Raw genomic sequence first — 27,136 nt, 5'->3', positions numbered from 1 at the left:
GATATTGGGCCTGGTCAGCGTGGTCGGAAAAACCTCCGACGTCACACATTCCAGTGGAAGCGATCGTGTGGTTTCCAAATTTCGCAACACTGTGAAATTCGAGGAACGCGTAGCGTATCTACAGGGTAAACCAGCTCGGGGTATCACCAGCCTTTGTCAATTTTTAACATAAAAGAAATGAATACCAAATGTTCGAAATTTTCCAAGAGCCATTTAGAGTATATTTGGAATGTTTGGTTTTCAATATTTTTGGGAAGTTTTATTTTTCCTAATATATTTGTTACAGCACTGTGCGGGGTTCAAAGTAATGGAGGAAATTCAACAGGATGGTTATCTTGGAGAAGTACAGAGATGGTGATGGGTTGGGAGGGGCGGAAAAAAGAAGTACAGGTGCGGTGGTAAGACGTTGTTTTAAAGCTTCAAAGTGGGCCTGGTAGGTGGCATCCAATAAGAACATATCGTCTTTCTTCAATAAAGATCGAAGCGGTGAGGTATGGTGTGCGGCATCGGGAATTAATCGGACGAGGTAATTTATCATACCCAGAAAACGTTGGAGGTTTTTTGTCGGTGGGAGGCGTCATCGAAAGAATGGCAGCAATTTTCGCTGGGTCAATTTTGACACCCGATGAGGTGATTTGATTACCCAAATATGTGATTTGTGACATAGCTAGTTGTATTTTACGTTTTGAGAATGTCAGGCCTTTGTTTTTCGTTGTATTTAACACGTCTATGAGGTCATGTTTGTGGTGGTCAATGTCCGAAGAAGGGATTGGCCTTAAGCATCGCCTGAAGTTCAGCTTGAACTTTAGGGAGAAGTGCATGCGGAATTTTTCTAGGAGATGATATCGAGGGAACCGCACCGGGTCGTAGCTTGATATCGTATTCCCCAGGAAGCATGATTATAGTATCAAATAAGGTATGATATTGTTCAATAATGTCTGCAGGAGAGATAGCAGACAAATCCGGACGGAGTTGGCGTAGTGTAGTCGGTTGATCGTCTGTATGTAGGGTCCAGAGAATATGATTCTTGCTCGAAAGTGGGCTGTAAGGGATTGTGTACTCGTTTTGTTTAGCCGAATTGTATAGCGGCTGATGCACCAAGAATCGGTTGGCTCGATTGTTGAGTCACAGTGTGGCAATACCGAGAACTGGTACAGGATGACCAGAGTATGCCATAACGCGATGGGTTGGTGGATTTAGTTCAGGTTGGATAGGAAAAGAATGATACACTGAAGCTGGTAGCATGTTGACTTAGGAGCCTGTATCTAACTTAAACGATACGAGTTGATTATAGATGTAGATGTTGTCAATCATGGTATCCGGCGGACTGTCCATCGGTGTGACTGAGTTGACTTCTAAAGTAAGAGAGCCCAAATGAAAATCTTCAAAATCATCGGTGAGGGCCGAGCATTCAGTATCTGGAGTGGCTGCCAGGAAGTAGGTGTGATTGTATGTGTCACTATAGTCTTCAGTAAATGTTGGAGTAAGTTGTGAATCAGTTTCCAGAGCGTATGCCTCGCATTTACTAGCCCAATGACCAAGAGCACCACAACGAAGACATGGGAAAGTTGTTGCGCGACACTCGTTCCGGGGATGCAGTTTGCCACAGTTGGAACACGATTGTGAATGTAGTGTGTTGCGTGATTGAGGCGGATGAGAAGCGCCAGAACGAGGGTAGTGTGTATTACCATACCCATAAGCGATGTTGATATGACGTGAATGGACGAGGACGGTTTTGGTGGTGTGAGACATTCGATCGGTTTACTTGAGGAAAAGATGGCGAAAAGCGAGCCTGAGAAGATTGACGGTTGATGCGATTATTATAATGTTGAATGGTACGGTACGGTACGGTGTGGGCTGCGGGCGCTATCCCTTATAACCCCTTTCTCTCGCTAGGTTTGTTTCTCTTTCGCCTTATTCTGGCGTTTGGGGAGGGGGGTCAAGGACGAGTGTAATTTTTTGCTGTTTGTCCTTAAGGGGGAGTAAATCAGCCTTTGGATAAAGGGAATTTAAAGAGGTTGGGAGGGGATAGGGTACCACGGAAATTAGCGGATGGGCAAAGGGGGGGGGGGCATACTGGTGGTTCGACAATAGGTCTTTGGGACGAGAAAGATACGAGTTTTTGACCAGGGAATATTGAGAGAAAGAGATTAGTTTTTGGCCGCGTAATATTTTTGGATTAAGTTTTTGTAACATATTTTACAATATATTATATTTTTATTTAAACACTTTCGGCTTGTTGTGTGTCCTTTCGGAATATTGGGTTTTCCTGGTTTCCAAACCTTACCACGCTTTCAATGGTATTTTCCCCGTGGTGCAATACGCGCTTGGCATCCGCTGGAGGCTGGGGTTTTCGGGATTATTTCGAGTGTGGTGCAATACGCACGACAACTTGGGCTCGTAGAAAAGAAAGCGAGAGAGAGAGAGAGTGGACGAGGGAAGCGAGTGAGAGGTCAATAACCGCGACCGTCCGCGTATGGGCATCCTCGGCCAAGTCTGCACTGAGAGAAAAATATGCTGTCGAATTTACAGGTATGTTTTGGACCCACGGGTGTCCATGTCGTTACTGTAGATTGAACTGGATCTTTTCGTGAAATTTATGTGCATAAACAAAATGTAGATTTTACATTTAAAAGTTTACGGTAGAGATTTTTGTTGTTACAGGACAATATGTAAACATAACAGTAGGTTACTCTATAAATTTTACATACACTATAGTACAGTTTCTAGCTGAAAATGCTTAAACTACCGTTCGCCCCTCAGTATATTTTACAGTTATTTGTATTTTATGGAAAAATATGTGAAATATACAGTCTGAAGTACTGTATATTTTACCGTAAGTTATGTTTATTATATTGAAGAATTTGTAAAATATACAGCTCAAATTACCGTATATTGTACAGTAAGATATATTTAATATATCGAGGAATATGTGAAATATACAGTCTGAGGTACTGTATATTTTACGGGTACGTATGTGTATTACATTGAAGAATATATAAAATATACAGTTTGAAGTACCGCATATTTGACGGGTAGTCATGTTTATTACATTGCAGAATGTGTGAAATATACAGTTTTAAGTATTGTATAATTTACGGGTACTCATGTTTATTATATTGAAGAATGTGTGAAATATACAGTTGGAAGTATTGTATAATTTACGGGTACTCATGTTTTTTATATTGAAGAATGTGTAAAATATACAGTTGGACGTTCTTATCGGTGGGCATTCCGCCTTTGCAAAAATCGTTCTACATGAAGTTACTTTTTGATTTCTATGGTTATAGTTTGACTTATACTTCGTACGCAAGGTTGCCAACCCTGTTCGCACGGCCTCGTAAATACCTAGAAGCCCAACTTAAATAAGATAAATTATAGTAAAATCCCAATTTGTAACGTTTTCGAAAGGAAAATCCTACGGATAATATAAGATCTTTGGGCCAAAAAAAACCCCTAGGTGAAATGCCAAAGTGTTGAAAATATATAACCTGATGGCAAGATCGACCTCCAAATTCCAAGATCCTGGATAAATTCCAAGGAGTGGCAACATTGTTCGAGAGTTTGAAGAAACGAAGTTCTACGATCTAAGAATCTATATTTCCTGCAAAGACTATTAATACGCTTCGCAAACTAGACAGATGTCGCCCTACAAAAAAATTGTTACCCCATTAGAAACACGGGAGAAGCTTCTGACCAGCCGTTAGAGGGGCCAGTAGTAGCACTGCTGAAGTGCAGAACAAACGTCGACCATCGTATGCGGTAGAGTCCGACGCCGAAAATAAAAGAAAATTAATAGTTATGTCGATCAGTACAAAAAGGTCAACAAAAGTACAATAAGTTCCTTCTTTTGCCTGGAATTCAGCAACTTAAAACATTAGCGTATCACAGCAATAATTCAAATATTGATGATTAAAGAGTGACGAAAACGTCATTGAATAAAATATTAGAGATTTTTTTATACTGCGTAACAAGAATGTACCTTTGGAGAGATAAAAAGTTCCGCATTTCTACCACCAGGTTTAACAAAGCTAGGAGTGTTTGGTGCTAGTTACCTAAAAACGAGATTTAGCAGACGATTTTGGGTTTTAAGTGAGCGCTTATAATAATAAATGTAACGTTCCACCCAGTAGCGTAGCCGGGATTTAATTTCGGAGGGGGCACACAATGGAAACAAATAAAATACATAAATTGTATATACACGTGCCACCTGTGCCCCCTAACTACGCCACTGGTTCCAACTGAATAGTTTATTATTATTTGGTAAAAGTAAGAGTATACTTTTACCTTTAAAATATATTTTTATTAGAAATAGCGTTGCGAAAATAAACTTATGGTGTTATGTAATAAATGTGATCTAAAATATTTAAAATTGATTTTTCATTAAAAGTTCTCGTTATGAACTTGTGAATTTTTCCCTTCAAACATGTATATTTTAGCTTCCCATATATGTAAAACTTACAGTTTTCAATACCATAAAACGTATTTACGACATCAAACTGTACTTTTAACGTAAGCTAACTTACTTAGCGAAAGCATTATATTTATGTTAATTTTGCAAAGTGCACTGACAATTTCACAGACATTTACCCTGTAATTTATACAGATTTAAAGTGTGCTAAAGGTTTTTACGTACCTCTTCGGTACTTTTTACGGTAAATACCTTTCTTAAAGAATACACGTTATTCCTGTAAATATTCTCTTTAAAAAATACCAAAACCCGGTAATATTTACAGGACTATTCTGTCAACGTGTTGCATCATATTTTCATGTAAAAATGTTCTGTTAAAACTACGGTTTTTTCTCTCAGTGTGGTGAGCGACAGAAATGTGCGCGTTTTCAAGCCATCCATCGAGGGACTAAAGAAGTCATTTGTTGTTAGGACCTTAAACTGTTAAAAGTGTATAAGTATTGTTTTATATTTTAATTTCATTTAATAAAACCTGGCCAAATCAAATGTATGTACGATCCATTAATTTTTATTACATATCAACTTGTAGATACTTAGTTAAAATTTTTCCGAGAAGAAACTTAACCTACATATTTAATTTTAAAAGTGTCTCATCGCATCAAAATTCTTGCATGGGAAAAAATGGGGGGTGGGAGCTCACTAGGGTGGTTCTGAAACCAGAGTCCTTATCAATTATCCGAGTGATGAATCGTTCCAAACGAACTTTAAAGGGAATATAACCCCAGGTATTTTGTGTGGAACACCAACGTTTGCAGCTCTAGCTGCCCTTGACTTTGCCGCCACTGTACAGGGTAATTTGAAAAATGGAAGGGGTCTTCCATAAAGATTGCTTTGCAGATTATATTACCTTAACTTGGAGTATTTGGGGGATGGCCAAGGCATTCTTTTACGAAAAGTCTTCCATTCTCCCAATGCCACAACCCGGATGGGTGTCCACTAGCCATGGCAGCGAGAACCCTACAGCGCGCAGTCACACCTCAGACGCGAGCCACCCAAAACTCCAAAAGGCGCACCAATGGGATGACCACTCCCCACTTTGCGCGCAGCTTTGGGATTAGATTAAGGGTGGTTGCAATGGCACCATCAACAGACACCCAGCTAACATGGAAAGGGAGACAACGGCCGAGAGCGAAAGCACCAACAGGAGGCCAACGGGCACACTGCGACCGAGCGGGCCACATCGCCTCATAAGGAGACTTTCCGGCGCACAGCTGGAAACCAACGCCGTCAGAGCATCGGCTGTGCATGGACCACCCCCGTAAAGCCCGAGCCGAAGCCCTTTCCTGGCCAAAGTAGGAGATGGGGAAGGACCATTTGACCACGCCTAGCATCTCTTATGGATAACAAGAGCCGGGCCCCGTCTACCCGGTAAAGTCACCAGTTATTGTACACCGTGACCCATTAAGGGCCTCATTCGAAAGACCACGAGGCTGCAGCTCCGACGATCCGAAAATGCTTCAAACCAGTACACTAGAAAGATTTAAAGCTGTGATGATGGAAGTAATTTTCGGCCATTGATTCATTGTTTGTAAGAGCAGCAACTACAAATTCCAGCATTCGGAAAAACGAAGAATGAACCAAATACACGTAAAAACCTATTTACAAGGACTTGGTACACTGTTAAAAAAATTCGTTCAGAAGACGTTCAACTTAGAACAGTCTGTTCAAAAATGAACGATAGCGTTCTAAAGGTATGTAACAGAGAACAGTGTGTTCAATTTATTTTATTTTGTTCAAATAAGAACGAATGCTCTTTCGCCCTCTGGAGGAAGGCTTGTAAACTACACAATAGAATAGATTCGTCCCAATGGCTAGGAGATCGTTCCCCTTTGAACAGGTTTTACACACAATCCTATATGGATGTACATGTACGAACATATAAGTGTGACACTTTCAACGTATGACCAAAAGTAACAAATAAGTGTGACACTATTTTGCAGAAAACTTCGTAAGGCCAAAAGTAACAAACAAGTATAACAACCATAAAGTAATAAATGAGTGGTTTAGAGTGCGCTTTGTTATAGGTAGTTTTTTCGTACATTATTATGTTGTTTTAAGTTAGTGTACTGGTTGATTAAACTATTACTCGTAGTAATTTATTTACAGGGTGAGTTAGAACATGTAGTAATGAAGTTGTTTTTGTAGTTGTATGTACAGTGTGTTTGGAAATTTACCGAAGATTCAATTTCATTGTTGGAGCGTAGCTCCTTCACTAGCGACTCAAATGGCGTTAGGTCTGTAACGCTGTTTCTCAGAAACTACCCCACCTATTGAAAAGAGACTTCACACAAATAACGATATAAATAACCTCCGTTTCCTAATGAAGTGGAAAACGAAAAAGGGTTGTGAAAGGTCCGAATTTATAGGACACGCACCATTGTTTTTTAAGTATTTTTTTATTTGATTGGCAAGGTAGACGAAATTCGTTCGGAAATGTAATTGCCCAAGTTCCAGAATTAAAATTTACAGAAAATATTTCGTAATATACTGCAATTTGGTTTGACGTTTTCAGCATGGAAATAAATTCTAAAATCATTTGTTACCAGTTCTCGGCCTTTCGGCTGAGAATAGAATGTAATATCTTTTGCGCTATTTATTTAACGCATATCATTTTTGTGGTAGATATTTTAAGCTTAATAACATGGTTGTAGTTGAGGTTGGAACTTAATTCAAATGATTTAGTTTAAGGAATGGTTTTCCTTTCCGGTGGTCAATGGGTTAGGTTGGGCTACTTTTATTATTTAGCATGATGAACCGCCGGCAGGGGACATGAGTTATAATTTTAAAAGCAATAACTTTATGTACTCTCTGTATTGGATAACGATAAAGCATTCCAAGTCGAACGAGAAAATGATCCACGGCGAACGACAAAGCGTTCCACCGCGAACGACAAAACGTTCTAATTTGAACAAAGAAGGTTTGTTCAATATAGAACATCTAAGTTCAATATTGAACCATCAACCATCGTTCTTTATCGAACGAATAATTTTTGTTCATATTAGAACAAAATGGCGTTCTGTTACAGGTACAACCTTATGAACGGCGATTTGTTCAAATTAGAACAATTTTTTTTAACAGTGTACGATAAAGAGGTGTCAAAGGAAGGACCGTAGCTAAATACTTCCCAACAAATGACTTGTTAAACTTCTGGTGTGGGTTAAAAAAATTTTATATTTCTGTGGACTTGTAGAGCTTTATCCGGAGACAAAAGTGGGAGAATGACACGGTATTTATCTAAAAATAACGAATTTATTCAAGGTTTTTAAAACCGCGTCACTTCAACGGTAACCACCTTTTTTCCGTCAGCCATCCCCCAAGGCTGCAGCTCCGACGATCCGAAAATGCAAAACACCAGTACACTGGCGAGATTTAGGGCTGCGGCGATGGCGAATATTTTCGCCCACTGATCCATCGTTTGCTACCACCACAACAACAAAAAATATTAGCGGTCGGAAGGAGCTTGGACTCAGAAGTCTCTAAAACTCTCAATAGAATAAAGTATGAAAGATCCAATACCCAGAATCACGAAAAAACCAGTTTAGTCATAATAACCGTAAGTTGTAAATTATATTTCACGCAAGTCAGTTCCTTACCTTATGGACACGCCAGACATTTGGGCTAAACTAAAACACTTATAGACCATAATTCTAGACTCGTGGTGTGACGGAATAGCGGGGTATTTTTATAGAATTATTTTATTTATAGAATTTTTTAAATTGTAATTAGAGAAAATTAAAATAAGTTAAGACTTATGACGGGATTTGAACCTACACTTTGAAATCGCCAAAATCGAACTTTAGCATAGACTGTCGCCATCGTGATTTTAGTGAAATCCGTACTCTTGTGGCTCGATTTGCTCTGGCTAGTCTTTTTTCTCAAAAACTATTTGAGATTTAATTTTAAAATTTTCAGGGTATGCGTATTCATATGGTAACGCCTTAAATTGTAAATTTTAATTTTTTTTTACCGATAGGTGCTAGGGAAAAACTTACAATCAGAAAATTGTAGAGCGTACTTGAGAACCTACAAATAACGTTTGTTCAATCACAAACGAACAATGTTTCATTATTATAATGAGGTCAGAAAAAAAAACAAGTTCGCCATAGCAGGCCAAAGGGTTCTTTTAGAAAGCTTAGTTAAATTAATTGTTTTTGAGAATAACATTTCAACAAACAAGTAAGATAAAGATAAGTTGGTCTAATTAGACCTACTAAATTTACCAAACATGTTTTTTCTTAGTTGATTTGTACCAAGGTTTAATTTAGTTTTAGGATTTAAACCAAAATAACTCATAATGAAGCGCAATCTGAGTCTTGCAAGTTTGCAAAGTTCAACAATGCCAGTGTATTCCGCTGAACAGCGCGCTTTAATTGTCGAATTATGTTTTGGTGAAGCCCATCGAAACGCTCGTATGTATATCAACTTTTCAGTATGTGGTATACTGACAGATTTCACAATCAAAATACCGTTCTCGCAGCTGTTCGAGATTTCCAGAACCATGGAGATGTCAATCGAAGATACCGAGGAGCTGGTCGTCATAACATCGACGAAGAAGAGCCGTTTTAGCGTACTTCGCGGCATATCATCAAGCAAGCATTGGAAGTGCAAACTTAGAGTTCGCACAACTTCCAACCTTATCGAGCAACACTTCAACAAGCTCTTCATGGCGGAGATATGGTTCGTAGGTTAGACTTTGGTAACTGGTTAAGAAACATGAATGAAACTCCGGATTTTTTTAATCTATCCTTGGTGACCGATGAGTGTTCGTTTGAGAGAGATGGATATTAAGCCACCAAAACAATCACACGTGGAGTTATGTGAATCCACGATGGTGTTTTTCCCACCACCAACAAAATTTTCGGTTAAACGTGAGGGGAGGGTCTGACCGGAGATCGAGTCATCGGCCCATCTTTTCTGCCAAACCGTCTTAATGGGCAGAGTTACTTAGCTTTGTTACAGAATGAAGTCGCGGGCGCATTAGAAGACATTCCTTTGGACGACTCTGATACCAACATAACGACGCGCCTCCACTACAACCTCGAGCTGTAGTAGACTACCTTTAACCTGAATTCCAACAATGATGGATAGGACGAAACGGACCAGTCCCATGGCCTCCAAGGTCGCCTGAATTCACACCGATAGACTTCTTCCTGCGGGGCTTCATCAAAGATCATGTCTATACGACGCCTGTTACGAGCCTGGAAGAATTACATCAGCGTATCATCGATGCTTTTCAATTGGTCACTCCCGGAATGATCCAGCGTGAATTCTAAAGTATGCGTCATCACGCAGAAACATGAATCGTGGCAGACGGAGGAATTATCGAACAATACCTGTAATTTCGTATCCCTTTCGTTTCTTCAATTAAAAATGTGTTTTCTTAGTTTGATTGGAAATTACTTGTTTATCTTTATCTCACTTGTTTGTACCAAATAAATAGTTAACTTATCGTACATTGACATGTTATTCTCAAAAACAATTATTTTACCAAAGCTTTGTGTAGAACCGTTTGGCCTGCTACGGCTAACTTGTTTTTATTATTCTTTTGTGATCAAACAAACGTTATTTGTAGGTTTTCAAGTATGATCTACAACTTTCTCATTGAAAATTTATCCCTAGCACCTATCGGTCAAAAAAAAAAAAGTGAAAACGTATTCCAGTTTTCAGCAATTTACAATTTAAAACATTCCCAACTAAATAAGCATATCCTGAAAATTTAAAAATTATATCTCAAATAGTTTTTGAGAAAAAAGCCTGGTCACAGCAAATCGAGCCACCCTGTCTAGTTGCCAGGTGGAAGGCTTTCATACTCTTCCGAAGTTGTTTCTGATAGACTAACGTGGGAGCCTAATACTTTACATTATTTTGCGTCAATATCCCAACGACCAAGGGTGATATTACTCCTTGCACATTGTAGAATGCGTTGTAAATTCCCGTTAATGTCCCTTTGGAATAAATCAGAGTCAAGTTTCTTTACTTATCTTGGTATATAATTGGTTAGTTACCCGCAAAATCAGGAGCCATATCCAAAACTGCGATGCTAGCACCTAATTTCTGGAGCCCCTCTAGTCCTTTGGACATGAAGAGCAAAGCGGAAGTTAGGGGAAGATTGCAACCGGATGGAACTATGCATAATACGCAAACGGATGATAGAATGACACCTTAAACGAATAGAATTCAATCGTTAGACCCCAGGTAAATTAATTTATAAAAAGGTCACACCAATAGAGTTAAATAGTTTCCTCGATTTGTTGGCTGTCAGCAAGCGCCGTTTCAAGATGAAGTCAATCGTGTATCCTCCGAGAATTGTGAACGCGATTTCCAATAACGATGGCACGGTTGAAAGATAGCCATTCTAGTTCGAGGTAAATTAATGAATCCAAAATAATTAAACAACTAATTAATTAGGCAGTACTGTGAGGATGTCGAAGCCCAATATCTTGCCCACGAATGTTGGTATCTCAATGGATAGCATTTGACCACTGAAACCGCATAAGAGAGCCGTCACCAAAACAGCCCAATACGGAACGGATTTCCATATTTTCGACCAAGGCACAGTGTTTATCTTAAGAACATTAAAAATAAAATACGGATTTCTGACTTTAAGTCTATACTTTACTTTATTTGGCTTTTCTTGGCCCTGTCCCTCGATGATGTAGTTCAATTCCTTTGAAGAAATCCAACGACTTTCATTCGGATACTCGGAGAAGACCACAATCCACACAATGAACCACGCTACGCCGCTTAAACCTTATTGCAAACAAGTGCGTACGAATAATGCCAATAAATTATTGCAAATTTTCTATTATTAACTATATAAATATGTGATTTGACGCGGAAGTAGGCTAGTTTTGGGAAAAGCATGGACAAATTCTTCAAGGTCGTTAGTATGAGAAGGAATCTGGTTTCTTAAATTTATTTTCTTGCAAGTTTGACGGACAGGCAAGTACTTTTATAAAATAAATCTTCTAAGATGACGAAAGATGACAATTAACATACATTTTAATATTAATATTAACGTTATAGTTTGGCGTAACCCAAAGGATGTATACTAAAATTATTTATTTAAGTATTGGGAGCTCAACAACTGGCCGTTCTTTCAAACCCGGCCAACAAATAGTTTCTGTGGCTAACAAGTTGTGGAATGTTTTTCACCATTCTCAAGCAGCAACTCAGTTTGCAACTGACATTAGTCAACATTGCATACCAAATATGTTTACTCGTGGAAATAGACCTTTCTTTATGTTCGACGTAATTTCCAGGTGCACTCGCGGCACGGTGGCAGTGGAATCAGGGTTATGAAACTTAAGGCTTGCATACGGAAGTTTTCAGTTGTCGGCCATATGTCAGAATTGCCTTCTCCAAATCCCACGTCTTTATCGACTCGATATTAAAAACTTGTTAACTTTCTTCATTGCATTGAGTAACAAGTCGGCCCAGCCGGATTATTAGTTTCACATCGACGCAAAGTATCAAAGGTTAAATAGTTAAGCTACCTTCGATGTCTTACGACGTGCAATAATAATCCAATATAATAAATTTACAACGTTGAAAAATATTCCTATTATAACATATCGAAAGAAATTACCTAATTCAAACATCCCGCCAATTATAATCCTATTCTAGCATATCGAAAGAAATTGTCTAATTCAAACTTCCCGCCAAACTAATCCTTTTACATATTTAATTCTTTTTCTTTTAACTATTGATATAGCTTAGAAAATAAGTAATTATAATTAATTTACAACGTCGAAAAATATTCCTATTATAATATTCCTATTATAACATATCGAAAGAAATTGTCTAATTCAAACTTCCACCAAACTAACTGCAATAATTTAAACTTCCCGCCAAACTAACTGCAATAATTGAAACTTCCCGCCAAACTAACTGCAATAATTGAAACTTCCCGCCAAACTAACTGCAATATTTCAAACTTCCCGCCAAACTAACTGCAATAATTGAAACTTCCTGCCAAACTAACTGCAATATTTCAAACTTCCCGCCAAACTAACTGCAATATTTCAAACTTCCGGCCAAACTAACTGCAATATTTCAAACTTCCCGCCAAACTAACTGCAATAATTGAAACTTCCCGCCAAACTAACTGCAATATTTCAAACTTCCCGCCAAACTAACTGCAATAATTGAAACTTCCCGCCAAACTAACTGCAATAATTCAAACTTCCCACCAAACTAACTGCAATATTTCAAACTTCCCGCCAAACTAACTGCTCGATTTGTAGCTCCATCTATCAGGTCGTCGCTTTCCACAAACAACAACAGCAACAAACAAACACTTAACGACATTCCGTCCCTAGCAATAGTGTCACTTCGAATATATTCGATGTGGAACTAAAAACACGCATAATTTTAAAAACCATTTGATAAAAATTATATTTATTTTCTACGTTATAAAATAAATGAATTTAATTATTTTCATAATTATTGAATGGCAGCATTGTTTCTTTTCATTCACCAGCAATTGAGGGCGCAGTTGACACCTCAACATAAAATCCCCCTACTTCACAAATCCTACTACTTCACCCAGGTGAGGGTGGGAAGAAAGTGTGTCCAATTGTGGGGGTAATACTGGTAAAGCCTATAATCCAACCTCCTTAAAGTTGATTAACCCTGATAATATACATGATGTTCGATAATATTTAAAATCTCTTACCGGGAAGATAAAAGGAGGATGGCCATCCACCGAAGATATTTGAGGCGCACAGAACTCCAGAGACAACTGCCCCAACAACTGAGCCGATAGGCATGCCGCTGTGAAGAATGGCGTACTGAAGTGAGCGTTCGGATTTCGGAAACCATCTTATCGTTAGTGTCGCGATGGTAACATACGCCAATCCCTGAAAATTAAACAGGCGTGCAAAATGATACTCTGGGATTATGTATGGTAATGAAATACTTCGAAGAATCCTTGCAGCACGCGCACCGCCACGAGAGCCTTGTAGCTCCAGCGAGTCGCCACGGGCGTCAATAACGACAGAACTGACGTCAATGCTACTCCAGCTCCGAGAGATATTTTGCAGCCCACAGAGTCAGTGAGACGCCCTGCAATGAGATTACCCGGGACGTAACCGTAGTAAAATTAACCCAAAATGATTCCTTGCGTGTATTCGTTCCAATCAAATTCGCCATTCTGCAAGGAAAATACGCTTTTCAAATTTTCCAGATGTAGGCGTGACATGTTAGTGAATAAACTCACTGTAAAATCATGAAAATCCGATTCATTAGCTGTACTGGTAGCTTCTAAGCACGTGCCAATGACCTTCAACTTTTGGTCTTGGTGTTTCTTGGTCATGGACAGAATAGAAACACTGAGATTCGTTCGTAGCATTAATATAATGAGAAAACCTAGACAACCTGAAAAGCTCACCATGTATCGGAAATACATGTTTCTCTGTAGGATTATCCCAACTGGTGTGTACAGAACCTAAACCTTGTTTGAAATATGGACATGTACACCGTATAGAGTACAGGGGAAAAATTCACCAGACCTTTGTATACAACGGCACCTACATCACAGCTTGACGTCAAATATTAACGTAGCAAGGATAAAAATGTGTGAAGATATAACCGAAAGCGACATACGACCCAAAAGTGTGCCAACTCTACCTTTGTGCCCTAGTGAGAGTTAGTAGCGGTTATAGTAAGTGTAGGGAGCTGTTGACTCGTGTGGCCGTAGACCAAACGCCTCACTGGAGTGGAGAAAATTTCCTATTTGGATGACGTATTTTCAACCCCCTCTCCCACTCCCTCTATTTACTTCGCGCCAAGCTGTCATTAAACATTACACCGTACTGACACACTTTTGGGTCTTATGTCGCTTTAGATATAACACAATATTTAAAGTAACAAGGAGACACTGGTTAGAAACCAGGACTCACTCTTTACTATTGTTTAAGAATTGACGATTTTATTTATAAGTATTAGAAAAAAATATTAATATTCAACCATGAATATAGATCTAATATGATACTGGCGCCATCACGTTAAAAAATACTGAGCTTTTAAACCCCGCCCACAGTGGTGTCACCGGGTACAGTCGTCTGCCTAAAATTTCGTGTCCATAACCATTTTGAGTCCGTTTGATAAGAGAAATTATAGGTAAGAAAAACGCGAAAGTTACGCGTGAAATTAGTTGTTGTTTATCTTAAATAAATTAAGAGAATGAAGAATTAACCCAAAAGTTTATTGCTAGGTTAGCCCTTGATAAGGAGGAAGGCATTTTAACACCACAAAGGCTCAAACATCTACACCATTTTGGGTTACGTTTGTTAACAGAAGAGAATGAGAAACCCAGTTTTGACTGTGATACTTATCAATCGAGTATTTTGACTGAATTGAAAATGATATTTCCAAAATTCAAATAAAATTCCTAGCTGTAGCCAAGGATATAAAAATGATTCAACCTGACTTCCAATGATGCTAAGCCTAGGTCCTATAAGTAATGTAAATGAACTATTGATAGATTCTTAAAATCAGTGGTGTACGGGCGAGGGCGTCACCCCGGTGCTTTTTTCAAAGGCAGGGCGCCACTGCGCCTTGGTTTTTCCATTTTGCCAGGGTGCACCCTGCCTCTTATTTTCAACTTGCCAGTGCGCGCCTTGCTTCTATTTCGTAAATCATTTTTATCGAATAGAGGGTGTGTTAATTTATTATAAATTTTGCCCCGCAGAAAAATACCATAACAATTTCAAATAGTTACCTACGTACAGCCAACTTCGATTACGCGCGAAATCGAAGTTGGCCGTGCCCAGGTAACGCCCCGGTTCTTTTTTTTAGGACTACACCACTGCGAAGTTAAAATTATCACAAGAGGTGGAAAGAATGGCTTTCAAAAGATTCACTTTTGAACTAATCATATTGGTAGAAATTGACATTTTAAAAGCACTTTCTAAACCATAATTAATGTAAAACTTAGGGAGTCTAAAAACGAAACTCAAACATAGACGCAAAATTAACTCACTGTAACTCCAGAGCGCAAGCGGGATTTTCGCGTCATTTCCTTTCACCTCCGATTAGCTCGTTTAAATAGTCGTTGTGACGTAAATCGGCAGAGCGTCCAGCTTTTTATTTTAACAATAGGCCAAAACCATTCGCTCGCTTTGTGACGAAAAGAGTACACTTTTTACCCCAAACTACCAACTTCTTCCATACAATAACAGCCATACTGTATTTTGAAGTTGCTCGCTATTTCCTAAAAATTACTCCAAAACTAGCGAATAGTAATGGAAAACTGGCTAAGCCTTGTACATATAACTAAGTTTTAAAATAAAATCCCCTATTGCACAGTTTGAAATATTTAATTAGCGCGCAATTTAAATATTTCAAACTGTGCAATAGTGGATTTTATTAGCAAAAGTATATTAATATATCTTACGAGATATACAATATCCATCTCCCTGACCTGCCAACATTATTTGGTTAAAATACGTACCTTACAAAGCTGCCGCTCATTGTTCAAAAGATGTTCCGGAAAAAATGTGAGATGTGAAATACATCAACAAAATGTGTATCAGTAAATATCTCTACGCAGAATAATTTATACGTTTTATATCGTTAGTCGGAGAAATACTAATGCCAAATTTTTTGCCGCGATGCGAAGTACACATCCCCGATTTTGATTAAAATTATCGCTATTTAAAAAGTGCCTCGAACCCAAGGGCGTATTTGGAGGGGGTGCCAAGAATTGGATCAATGAAGGGTACAAAACCTAAAATTTATAATTTAATCTGTAGGGGGGCAAAACGTAAGTGGATTTTAAATACAATCCTGACTACGCTTTTGCTCGAGCCTGCGAAGACATACATTTCGTGTAAATATCCTCGATGGACACATCACTCGTAAGGGATATATTTCAAACTTTTAGTGTTAATTAACCGCCTTCAGGGTTGCATATTGACGGACGAATCAACAGACGGACCAAGTAGGACCTCCGCCGCAAGCGAGGGGAAGAAGGGAAAGTTTGGAAAAAACTAAGGCTGGGCGAATAACCGAATTAACCGAATAATTCGATCGAATATCGAGACGAATAACCGTCTCGATATCGCTTAACGCCATTTTTGGTATTTGATCGAATATCGAATAGCATTTGTATTATTCGGGAAGATATTCGGCGAAAAAAAAATTACAAAAAGTACCCTAAAAAGTTAAAATGTTATTTTCTTTTTTAATACCGAGATATACTTCAATATTGTAGTACCAAAGATTGTGTACTCTAGTGATATTTTAAAATGAAATATATTTTTTATTTTGGGATGCTCAATGGTACTTTAAACTGATACAATTCTACCATTTAGATATTATTTTTTTTTAATATTTAGACTATTAGATATGTTATTCGACAAATATTTGGGTCAATATTCGGTATATTTGTACTAAGCCTAACTATTTGGTATTTGGTTCAAAAACTACTATTCGTCTTGGTATTCGATTAGAAATGTTTTGGGTATTCGATATTCGTCTCGATAAGCTAAAAATGCTATTCGCCCAGCCTTAGAAAAAACCCAAGCGTCACTGGCGGACAATGGGGCCCGGGGTATAAAAGGAGCTTCAACGCCAGCCGGAGGGAAGACTTCTCTCAGCTCTCTTAGTGGGAAATATTAAGGCTGAAAATCCAACCCCGCCAAAGAGCCGCTCACTTGACCTGGTACGCATTAGGCTGAAAAAGCCTGCCCTAGGTTACGGGAGCCTCCCGCGAGAAGCAAACCCCGCGAGCCACAAGTTCGGCTGAGACCCTTGCGCGTGTACATAAGTTCTTGTATTATTACTTTTATATTTTCATTGTAACTAACCATTCATCCCTGTAACCTTTTGACTGTAAATAAATATTCATCATCAACTCGCAAATTCATGTCCTTATTTTCTACGCTGACAACTGGTGGAGGCGCCGGGCAACGACCCCAATATCGCCCCAAGCTTACCCACCTCGCCGGCCGAGACCGTCATCTATTCCGTAACCGGATCGCCGACGTCTTCCGTCAACTCGGATCTTCTCCCCGTTCTCCCTGCGTGTCAACCCCGTGTCTCACGCCGCCGCCTCCAACTTTCACCGGAATTCGACGGGTGGGACTTTAGGACCCGCCGTAAGCCGCCGCCAAACACTGACACGGCTCACCACAGCATGGCTACCACCACCGAGATTACCGTGGCCGTTACGGCCTCTCTCAGCGCTTTAACTCTGCAACGTCACATACCGAAGTTCGACCCAGATATTCAAGACGTAAACGATTTCATCGCTCTTTTTGAGCAAAATACCACCGGCAAATCTGACGCTGATCGCGTCGCCTTACTACCTTCAGTGTTTCAGGGAAAATTCCTGCCCTGGTATTCAACGCAACTCCGTATTACGGAAATCACTCCACGGACTACCTGACAAGAATGGAAGACCACACTTCTGAGTGAATTTGGCCGCTCTTCTCAGGCCATCTTCAACGACCTACTCGCCCATCGTCAACTTCCTGGAACCGACCCAGTCAAGTATTACCGCGAAACCATGACGCTTTGCTCGCGAATCCCACCATGGCCGACCCGGAAAAAATTAATTTCCTCATCAGAGGTCTCCTCCCTGAGTTCCGGGACAAGTTGGTCCTTATGTGCCCAACTACACCCCAGGATTTCCTTGACAAACTGCGTCTGATCAACTCTGTCCCCTCGTCAACGCCGAAATCAGCATCCGGAGCCAACGATGATCGCTTCGAATCACGTAACCGGGGGGTATCCCCACATCGTACCGGCTTCTACCGCGAGAACAATCGAAGCCGTCCGACGTTCCAGTCATCCCAAACTTCCGGCTTCAGAAATCGCAGTCCCTCGCCATATTCTTCGAGCACCTCTGATTGGCGCCGTGGGCGCAGTCCGTCACCTACCTCTACTGTCCGGAGTCAACAAAACCAGGGAAACGAGGATCGACGGTGGTAAAAGGAGGTACCTTGCCGTCAGATTCTGCGTATCCTCTCCTCCTCAGTCCATCCCACAAACTAGTCACTTTACCTGCCAACATAGACAATATCAAACTAGAAGTCATTATCGACTCGGGGAGTTCCAAAAATATTATTGACAGCACTATCGCCAAGACACTCAAGCTACCAATCCAGTCAGCCGATTCTATCCGTTTACGAGTGGCGGATGGTTCGCTTATCCGTCCGCTGGGACTCACCACTATGAGCGTTCAACTTGGGCGCACTACCTATCAAGTCGAAGCTCTCGTCATCAATAACTTCGAATATGCGCTTTTATTTGGGCCTTGAATTCTGCAACGACAACGAAGTTGAAATCGGTTTTAAATCTCGTTCCGTCAATATCGGTGAGGATTCCTTCTCTCTTCCCGACACTCTCTTCGAGCACTCCCATCTTGTGCGGAACAGCGCCGATACAACCATACCAGCGGTCTCGGAAATCATCCTAGAGGTAGAAGCCTCCCAAACATCTAGACCGCTCATGGTTGAACCTCTCCAGTCAGCTTATCCGAGATTTAGACTACTCATTTGCAAAACACTTGCAACCTTTCGCAACGGTCACACTCATGTTCGAGTCGCCAACCCACACCAGAGACCCATCATCATACCCCGGGGAGCCAAACTGGCCTGAGCGCACGAGATCATTGAGACGTATTACCTGAACACGGATGCTCCGCTTCAGGAATCCAGTATCCCAGCCAATTTGGACATAGGTACGCAACTTACGTCCGCCCAGCGGGATAGCCTACACGCTCTCGGAGGTTTTTTCACGGTATGAAGGTGATCTGGGCCGAACGTCACTCATTAAACATCAAATCAACACAGGCGATGCCGCACCAGTACGCTCTCATCCCTACCGGAAATCATTGAAAGAACGCGAGGTCCTCCAGAAAGAAGTCGAAAAACTTCTCAAACATGGCACCATCAGGGAATCATGTAGCCCTTGGGCCACTCCCGTGATCCTCATCAAAAAGCGTGATGGTACTTGGCGCTTTTGTGTCGACTGGCGTAAACTAAATGAAGTTACCAAAAAAGACGTGCACCCACTCTCGAGGATTGACGATACCTTAGACCGCCTGTCTGGATCCTCGCTTTTTACAACCTCGGACCTGGCCTCTGGCTACTTCCAGGTTGAGGTCGACAAAGCGTCCAAGGAAAAGACAGCTTTTGTTACGCCGGATGGCCAGTATGAGTTCAATGTCCTGGGAATGGAACTCTGCAACGCTCCCGCGACGTTTCAACGTCTCATGCACAAAACCCTGGGAAGCTTAATGTGGAAAATTACAATGGCATATCTCAATGACATCGTAATTTTTTCCCGATCTTTTGACGAGCATTTCCACCACCTGAATCAAGTTCTAACTTGCTTAGGCAACGCTAACCTCCAGATCAAGCCGAACAAATGCTCCTTTGCGAAGCCTCGAATCCGTTACCTGGGTCACATCATTGATGGTCATGGTATCGCTCCCGATCCTCGTAACCTGGAAGCCGTGGAAAATTTCAATACGCCCAAAACGGTCAAGCAAGTCCAGCGATTCTTGGGGTTGGCCGGGTATTACCGACGCTTCATCAAGGACTTTGCCGGTATCGCCCAGCCTCTAACCGAGCTGACGAAAAAAGATACTCCTTTCGTCTGGAATACGGTAACCGAACAGGCGTTTCAACAGCTCCGTCATTGTCTCGTTTCGTCACCGGTAGTGCGCCACCCACAGTGGGACGGGCCCTTTGAATTGCACACGTACGCTTCTGCATACGGGGTTGCCGCCATTCTCAAGCAAAAGATCAACAACCAAGAACGAGTCATCGCGTACGCAAGCCGCCTGCTCAACTCCGCCGAGAGAAATTATATATGTTTGGCCATCGTCTTTGGGGCTAACAAGTTCCGACCTTATGTTTATGGACGCCCTCTCACAGTTGTCACGGACCATCACGGGTTATGCTGGCTGACGTCAGTTAAAAACCCCAACGGACGTTTGGCCCGTTGGTCCTTGACCCTCCAGGAGTTCGACCCCATAATTCAATATAAAAGCGGGCGCAAGCACCTAGACGCAGACGCACTCTCCAGAGCTCCCTTCGAGCACGCACCGGCTACTCACGATCTTCTCCTGACGGCTACGGATACGGACCAGCTGGACTTGACTAAATTCGACATCCCTTCCTTGCAGCGTAAGGACAAATTCATGGCATCCTTGATCCATTTCTTGGAAACCAAACCACTCAATGCTCCCAAACCACTCGTCAAATCTGCCCGCTGTTTCGAACTAGTCAACGGTCTCCTTTTTCGTCGCATCCGGACCGAGGTGGGCTTTGGGACTGTTTTGGTAGCTCCCAGAGAAATCCGGACGGCTATTCGCTTCGCTCTCCACGATGACGTCACTGCCGGTCATCTGGGCCTAAATCGTACCTGGCAGCGAATACGTCACCGTTTCTTCTGGCCTAAAATGCTCGCGCAAATTACCAACTATGTGCAGTCCTGCGTATCATGCCAACGAAAAAAAATTTATCCCGGGAAGCCGGCCGGATTCCTTCATCCGATTCCGCCTACCATCAAGCCCTTCGAGAAGGTGGGACTGGATAAGCTCGGCCCTTTCCCACAGTCACACGACGGTAACGTCCACATCGTGGTCTGCACGGACTATTGCACCCGAATGGTAGTAGCCAAAGCCATTCCCCGGGGCACTGCGGAAGAAATCGCCCAATTCTTCACAAAAGACGTCATCCTTCATTACGGAGCGCCGAAGCATTTTATCACCAACCGCGGGACGGAGAACGTTAACCATCTAATGACGTAAATCAACAAACTCTTCACCGTCAGCCTCCGACGTACCACAGCCTACCATCCCCGCACCAATGGGCTCGTAGAGCGCTTCAACAAGACCTTGGCCGATATGATGGCTCAGTACGTCGCGGATAACCACCGGGATTGGGATAGGTTTCTCCCTTTTCTCGTCTTCGCGTACAATACTTCTCTACACGCCGTCACCGGATACAACTCATTCTTCCTGATGCACGGCTATGAAGCCGACTTACGGCTCGATGCCGCTTTGGACCTCCCTTCATCAACGGTTAGGACTCAGTTCGGTTTCGAACATATTCTATATGCGCAACGTGCCCGTTCCCTGGCGGCGGACCGCCACACCATAGCGCAAAGTAAGGATAAGGAGCGTTTCGACCTACGCCGACGAGAGGCCAACTACAAGGAAGGAGATCTTGTTTTTCTAAAAACACCCCGCCGCGTTCCAGGGCTTTCGGAAAAATTGGTAAATCAATACGCCGGACCATTCCAAATCCTCCGTCAAACCGCGCCGAACAACTTCGAAGTACGACCATCAGATGGGGGGAAAACCGATGTCGTCTCCATAGAACGTTTCAAGCCACACATCGCCCGGACAAATTATCCAGACTCCATTCGCCGAGTTCATTTCGCAGAACATCCCTCCATCTTCGAATATTCACCAGATGACCGTCCTTCCCTCATATCCGGAAGTACCGACCATGGCTCTACCTCGTTTTCAACCCCCCCCCCTCCGAAATTTTCCACGAAGCCTTTGCCGATCCTTCCCCAACCCCAGGGGGCTACACGTCGCTCTACGCGCCATCGTTCTTCTCCGGACCGTTTTTCCCCCTGCCCGTAGGCCGCTACTATTTTATCCCCACAGGTGTTTCAACCCCGCCTTCATACGGCACGGCACTTTGGCCGGTCATTTTTATCACCACTCTCGTCGGGTTCATTTCATTTTCACGCCATGAAGCCCTCTGCCCAGCGCCGTCGTCAGCGTTTAACCGAACACATCAAGCAACTTCAGAATACAGCTCCGCTCAATCCTCGAGTGATTGGCCGTATGGAAAAACAGCAACGCCGGAGTCTGCGTCGTCAGCATCGGCTACAACATCCCGTTGCCTCTCCTGACCAACCGGTGGATCTCTCAACCACCTACTTACCCACCGAGGTTATCACGGACTACGTTGACCCCGCCGACGCCTTTCTCCTTCTGGACGCCAGCGATCGCCGAGACGGCTCTTCCTCCGACGGGGAGCTGTCGCTACAACGGACCAGGGAGCTTCTTGGACGGACGAATCAACAGACGGACCAAGAGAGGGATCTAGTAGGACCGCCACCGCAAGCGAGGGGAAGAAGGGAAAGTTTGGAAAAAACCCAAGCGTCACTGGCTGACAATGGGGCCCGGGGTATAAAAGGAGCCTTAACGCCAGCCGGAGGGAAGACTTCTCAGCTCTCTTAGTGGGAAATATTAAGGCTGAAAAGCCAAGCCCGCTAAAGAGCCGCTCACTTGACCTGGTACGCATTAGGCTGAAAAAGCCTGCCCTAGGTTACGGGAGCCTCCCGCGAGAAGCAAACCCCGCGAGCCACAAGTTCGGCTGAGACCCTTGCGCGTGTACATAAGTTCTTGTATTATTACTTTTATATTTTCATTGTAACTAAACATTCATCCCTGTAACCTTTTGACTGTAAATAAATATTCATCATCAACTCGCAAATCCATGTCCTTATTTTCTACGCTGACAATATCGTGACTATGCGAAAAGTAATTTTTCGCAATGACTTGAGAATCCATATCATCCACATCACGACAATCAACTTACCAACACACGCGCGGACCTTGAAAAAGTATATCCTCCTGTCGTCGCTAGTCTAAAATATTCTTCGAAATAATAATTAGTTTCCCCGAATTGTTCATTGAACACGAAAATACCTATTTAGCGACTCACAAATTTGGGATGTTTTTGGGACTGTGTGAATGTGCGCGTCTAAGGGCCACAGCTAAACAAAAGGATGGTTCCAAGAATCACTACGGTAAAATTCTTCACTTCCGTAGATTAGTGATTAACTTCTGCTTTTACCTTTCTAGTCGTCTAGATATCGTACATAAGGCTATAGAACTTAACCAGAAACCAATACTTATTGGAGCACTTATGAGGGAGAGGTGGAAATTATGGCAAATTCCCCCTGTTTATGAAATATCAATGATAAAGGTATTGCTACCCTTTGACTATGTATGACGATTGCCTCCTCCTTAGGAATGTATGCTGGCCCTCAAGGTTGAAGTTAACAAATATGGTCGTAAACAAAGATGAATTTATTAATGGTTTTCAAAACCGCGTCACTTCAACCGACTTGGAATATTTATAAAAAAATTTACACTTTAGTGTTTTCTAAAACTAAGCCAGTTTCATTAGTAGCGGTAACCAGCTTTCTTTCGTCCGCCATCCCCCATGGCTGCAGCTCCGACGATCCGAAAATGCAAAACACCAGTACACTGGCGAGATTTAAGGCTGCGGCGATGGCGAATATTTTCACCCACTGATCCATCGTTTGCTACAACAACACCAATAAAAATTTAACAAATACGTTTAAAACTTAACGCAAACAACTTAGATCCAGAAGTTTACAACAAAAACCATTTGGGAAGAGGATGAAAAATCCAAAACCAGCCACGTTAAAAATCGCGAGCAACAGAGTCTTGCCATAAACTATAGAAACAGAGCACTAAAGCTACTATTAGGATCTTTATATAATCGTTGTAAAAGTACTTCCTTTCTTCCGACATGATGCATTGTAGACGTAGCGTAAGCTCTTATCTAACGGAAAGCGTGAAGAAAATCCAATTACAACTTATAAACACGTTATAATGTACAGAAATATCATTATCAGCAATTCTCACAAAAGTATTACAATTATTACTTTCCAGCCAGGTCCGAGCTGGTATTTGAACCAGCAACCTACCATCGGCCAAGGGGCACTTAACGAATAGACCGTGGCGGTGGTTTCAGCGCGCAAAATATCAGTACTCTTACGTAGCTCAGTGCTGAAACACGGTTGTGGCTCGATTTCACTAACAAGGAGAAATCCCAAAGTGTAACCCACCGATTTTGATCAAACTCGGGGGATTGGTGGACGTTCATGTATGATGAAAAATTCTAAAGGGAATTTATTCAATGGGCAACCGTTTTGCCATGGCAACGAAAAATGTTTTTGATAATTCAAAATATAAAATTTTCCCATTGAAAATAACATGGGATTTTTAACTCAAATTGATCATAAGTTGATCAATTTTGATGTTTTTATTGTCAATTTTTCTTTTTTTTTCTTTTTTTTTCATTTTCTAAATTTTGAAATTTGTTCAAATTTTTCCCAAAGGGGGCCCTAGGAATCGGTCAGAATCCCATGTTATTTTCAATGGGAAAATTTCCATTTGTTGTTGTCAAAAACATTTTTCGTTGCCATGGCAAAACGGTTGCCCATTGAATAAATTCCCTTTAGGATTTTTCATCATACAAGAACGTCTCCCAATCCCCCGAGTTTGAACAAAATCGGTGGGTTACACTTCGGTATGTCTCCTTGTAAGCGTTCATACTCCCCATCAAAGGACGTTATTATAACTTTTGGTGGGCCTCGATACTGTACATTATTTTGCGTCAATATCCCAACGACCAAGGGTGCTAATATCCCTTGAACACTGTAGGCTGCATTGCAAATTCCAGTTAATGTCCCTTTTGAAATATAATAAGGCCCAGTTAGGTTCATTTCCGTATCATTCTGGCATTTAATTCGTTATCTACCTGCGAAATCGGGAGCCATATCCAAAACCGCGATTCCATGGCCCACTTTCTGGAGCCCCTCTAGTCCTTTAGACATGAAAAGCAAAGCGGATGTCAGAGGGAGATTGCAACCGGATGGAACAATACACAATACGCAAACGGATGGAAGAATTCCCCCTAATGCGAAAAACATGTGAATCATTGGAGATAAAATAATTTCAAGAAGGTCATACCAAGAGTGTTAAATAGTTTCCTCGTTTTGGTGGCTGTCAGCATGCGCCGTTTCAAAATGGAATCGACCGCCATTCCAGAGATAATTGCGCAAGTGATTTCCAATAAAGATGGCACGGTAGAAAGATAACCATTCTATATCGCGAAATGAATGAATTATAATTAATTAAAATATTAAATAAATAACTGGTCAGTACCGTAATGATATCGAAACCCAATATATTGCCCACGAACGTTGGTATCTCAATCGATAGCATGACACTAGAGAAACCGTTCAAGAAAGACGTCACCGAAACAGCCCAATACGGAACGGATTTCCATATCTTGGACCAAGGCACCGTGTTTATCTTAAGAACATTAATGATAAAATTACCATGATGAAATACGGATTTCTGACTTTAAGTCTATACTTTACTTTATTTTGCTTTTCTTTGCCCTGTCCCTCGATGATGTTGTTCAATTCCTTCGTAGAAATCCAACGACTTTCATTCGGATACTCGGAGAAGACCACAATCCACATAATGAACCACGCTACGCCGCTTAAACCTTATTGCAAACAAGTTCATATGAATTGTGTAAATCACGTAACTTTAAGCTCTCACCAGGAACGTAAAAGGAGGATGGCCATCCACCGAAGATAGTCGAGGTGCAAAGAACGCCAGAGAGCATGGTCCCGAGAACTGAGCCCAGATATATGCCGCTGTGAAGAATGGCGTACTGAAGTGAGCGTTCGGATTTCGGAAACCATCTTATCGTTAGAGTCGCGATGGTAACATATGCCAATCCCTGAAAATTAAACAGGCGTGCAAAATTGTAGGCAAAATGATACTCTGGGATTATGTATGGTAATGAAATACTTCGAAGAATCCTTGCAGTACCCGCACCACCACGAGAGCCTTGTAGCTCCAGCGGGCCGCCACGGGCGTCAATAACGACAAAACTGACGTAAATGCTACTCCAGCTCCGAGAGATATTTTGCAGCCCACAGAGTCAGTGAGACGCCCTGCAATGAGATTACCCGGTACGTAACCGTAGTAAAAGGAACCCAAAACGATTCCTTGCGTGTATTCGTCCCAATCGAATTCGCCATTCTGCAAGGAAAATGCGCTTTTCAATTTGGCCAAATGTAGACGTGACATGTAGCTTGGATAATCTCACTGCAAAATCATAGAAATCAGTTTCATTCGCTGTACTGGTAGCTTCTATGCACGTGCCAATGACTTTCAAATTTTGGGCATGGCGATTCTTGGTCATGGACAGAATCGAAACACTGAGATTCGATCTTTGCATTAAAACCGTGACCAAACCTAGAGAGCCTAAAAGGCTCACGACATATCGTAAATACATGTTTGTCTGAAGGATTGCAAGACCTTCTGCCGACTGTGGCGTGTACAGAGCCGAAATATATTTTGCAATAAGTTCAGTAGTGATAGTACAGGGATTTTGTCCGTACCACTGCGGCTACATAGCAGGTTGAAATATTCCAGTACCACGTGATTCAAGTAATACGAAAACACCTGTTAGGTAAAAGAGTTACATACGGGATATTTGAAATTGATTGATACAAGCGCTTTTCGGAAAAACTATGTATGGTAGAAATATGAAATTTTCGGGGGGTATTCGATGACTAGTAATCTTTTTAATTTTCACGAAACTCGGGGCAGTTTTCATGGGTTTGGAAAAATTAGTTTTAACCGGTAGGCAGTGGCGGGGACCTCAAAATCGTTGGGTACTTCACCCCAGGCACGCTCCTTATGCGCCTGTGCGGTAATCCGCCACTGCCGGTAGGTGAAAGAGTAGACTCGAAAAGGGCAGAATAAACTTGGTTCGTTTAAAATCCGCCTTTTTTACTGAAATATGAGGTCATAAAAAAGTTCTTTGTAGAAGGCAATAGCTTTAT

General features: G+C 41.7%; 2 protein-coding genes across 2 annotated transcripts; both read right to left on the bottom strand.

Moving 5' to 3' along the window:
- Positions 1-9,501: 9,501 nt before the first annotated feature.
- On the bottom strand, positions 9,502-13,974 carry LOC149942647 (sialin-like). The gene is made up of 9 exons (XM_090179503.1): positions 13,692-13,974; positions 13,392-13,625; positions 13,149-13,332; positions 11,091-11,221; positions 10,887-11,036; positions 10,694-10,826; positions 10,477-10,632; positions 10,331-10,416; positions 9,502-9,669 (listed from the first exon to the last, which is right to left on the bottom strand). The coding sequence occupies exons 3-9, from the start codon at positions 13,240-13,242 to the stop codon at positions 9,502-9,504; spliced, it is 918 nt and encodes a 305-aa protein (XP_090035629.1). The 5' UTR covers positions 13,243-13,332; positions 13,392-13,625; positions 13,692-13,974.
- A 9,628-nt stretch (positions 13,975-23,602) lies between these two features.
- On the bottom strand, positions 23,603-26,583 carry LOC149942646 (sialin-like). The gene is made up of 8 exons (XM_090179501.1): positions 26,395-26,583; positions 26,094-26,327; positions 25,839-26,022; positions 25,652-25,782; positions 25,424-25,583; positions 25,027-25,092; positions 24,872-24,957; positions 23,603-23,782 (listed from the first exon to the last, which is right to left on the bottom strand). Exons 1-8 carry the CDS (start codon positions 26,581-26,583, stop codon positions 23,603-23,605), a joined length of 1,230 nt encoding a protein of 409 aa, XP_090035627.1.
- Between the last annotated feature and the right edge of the window lie 553 nt (positions 26,584-27,136).

The sequence above is a fragment of the Leiobunum rupestre genome, chromosome 6 (genome assembly GCF_980474605.1).
Source record: "Leiobunum rupestre chromosome 6, qqLeiRupe1.1.hap1, whole genome shotgun sequence".
Lineage (NCBI taxonomy): Eukaryota > Metazoa > Arthropoda > Arachnida > Opiliones > Sclerosomatidae > Leiobunum > Leiobunum rupestre.
The sequence above is the reverse complement of the archived record's forward strand: the minus strand, read 5'-3'. Positions and strand labels throughout refer to the sequence as shown.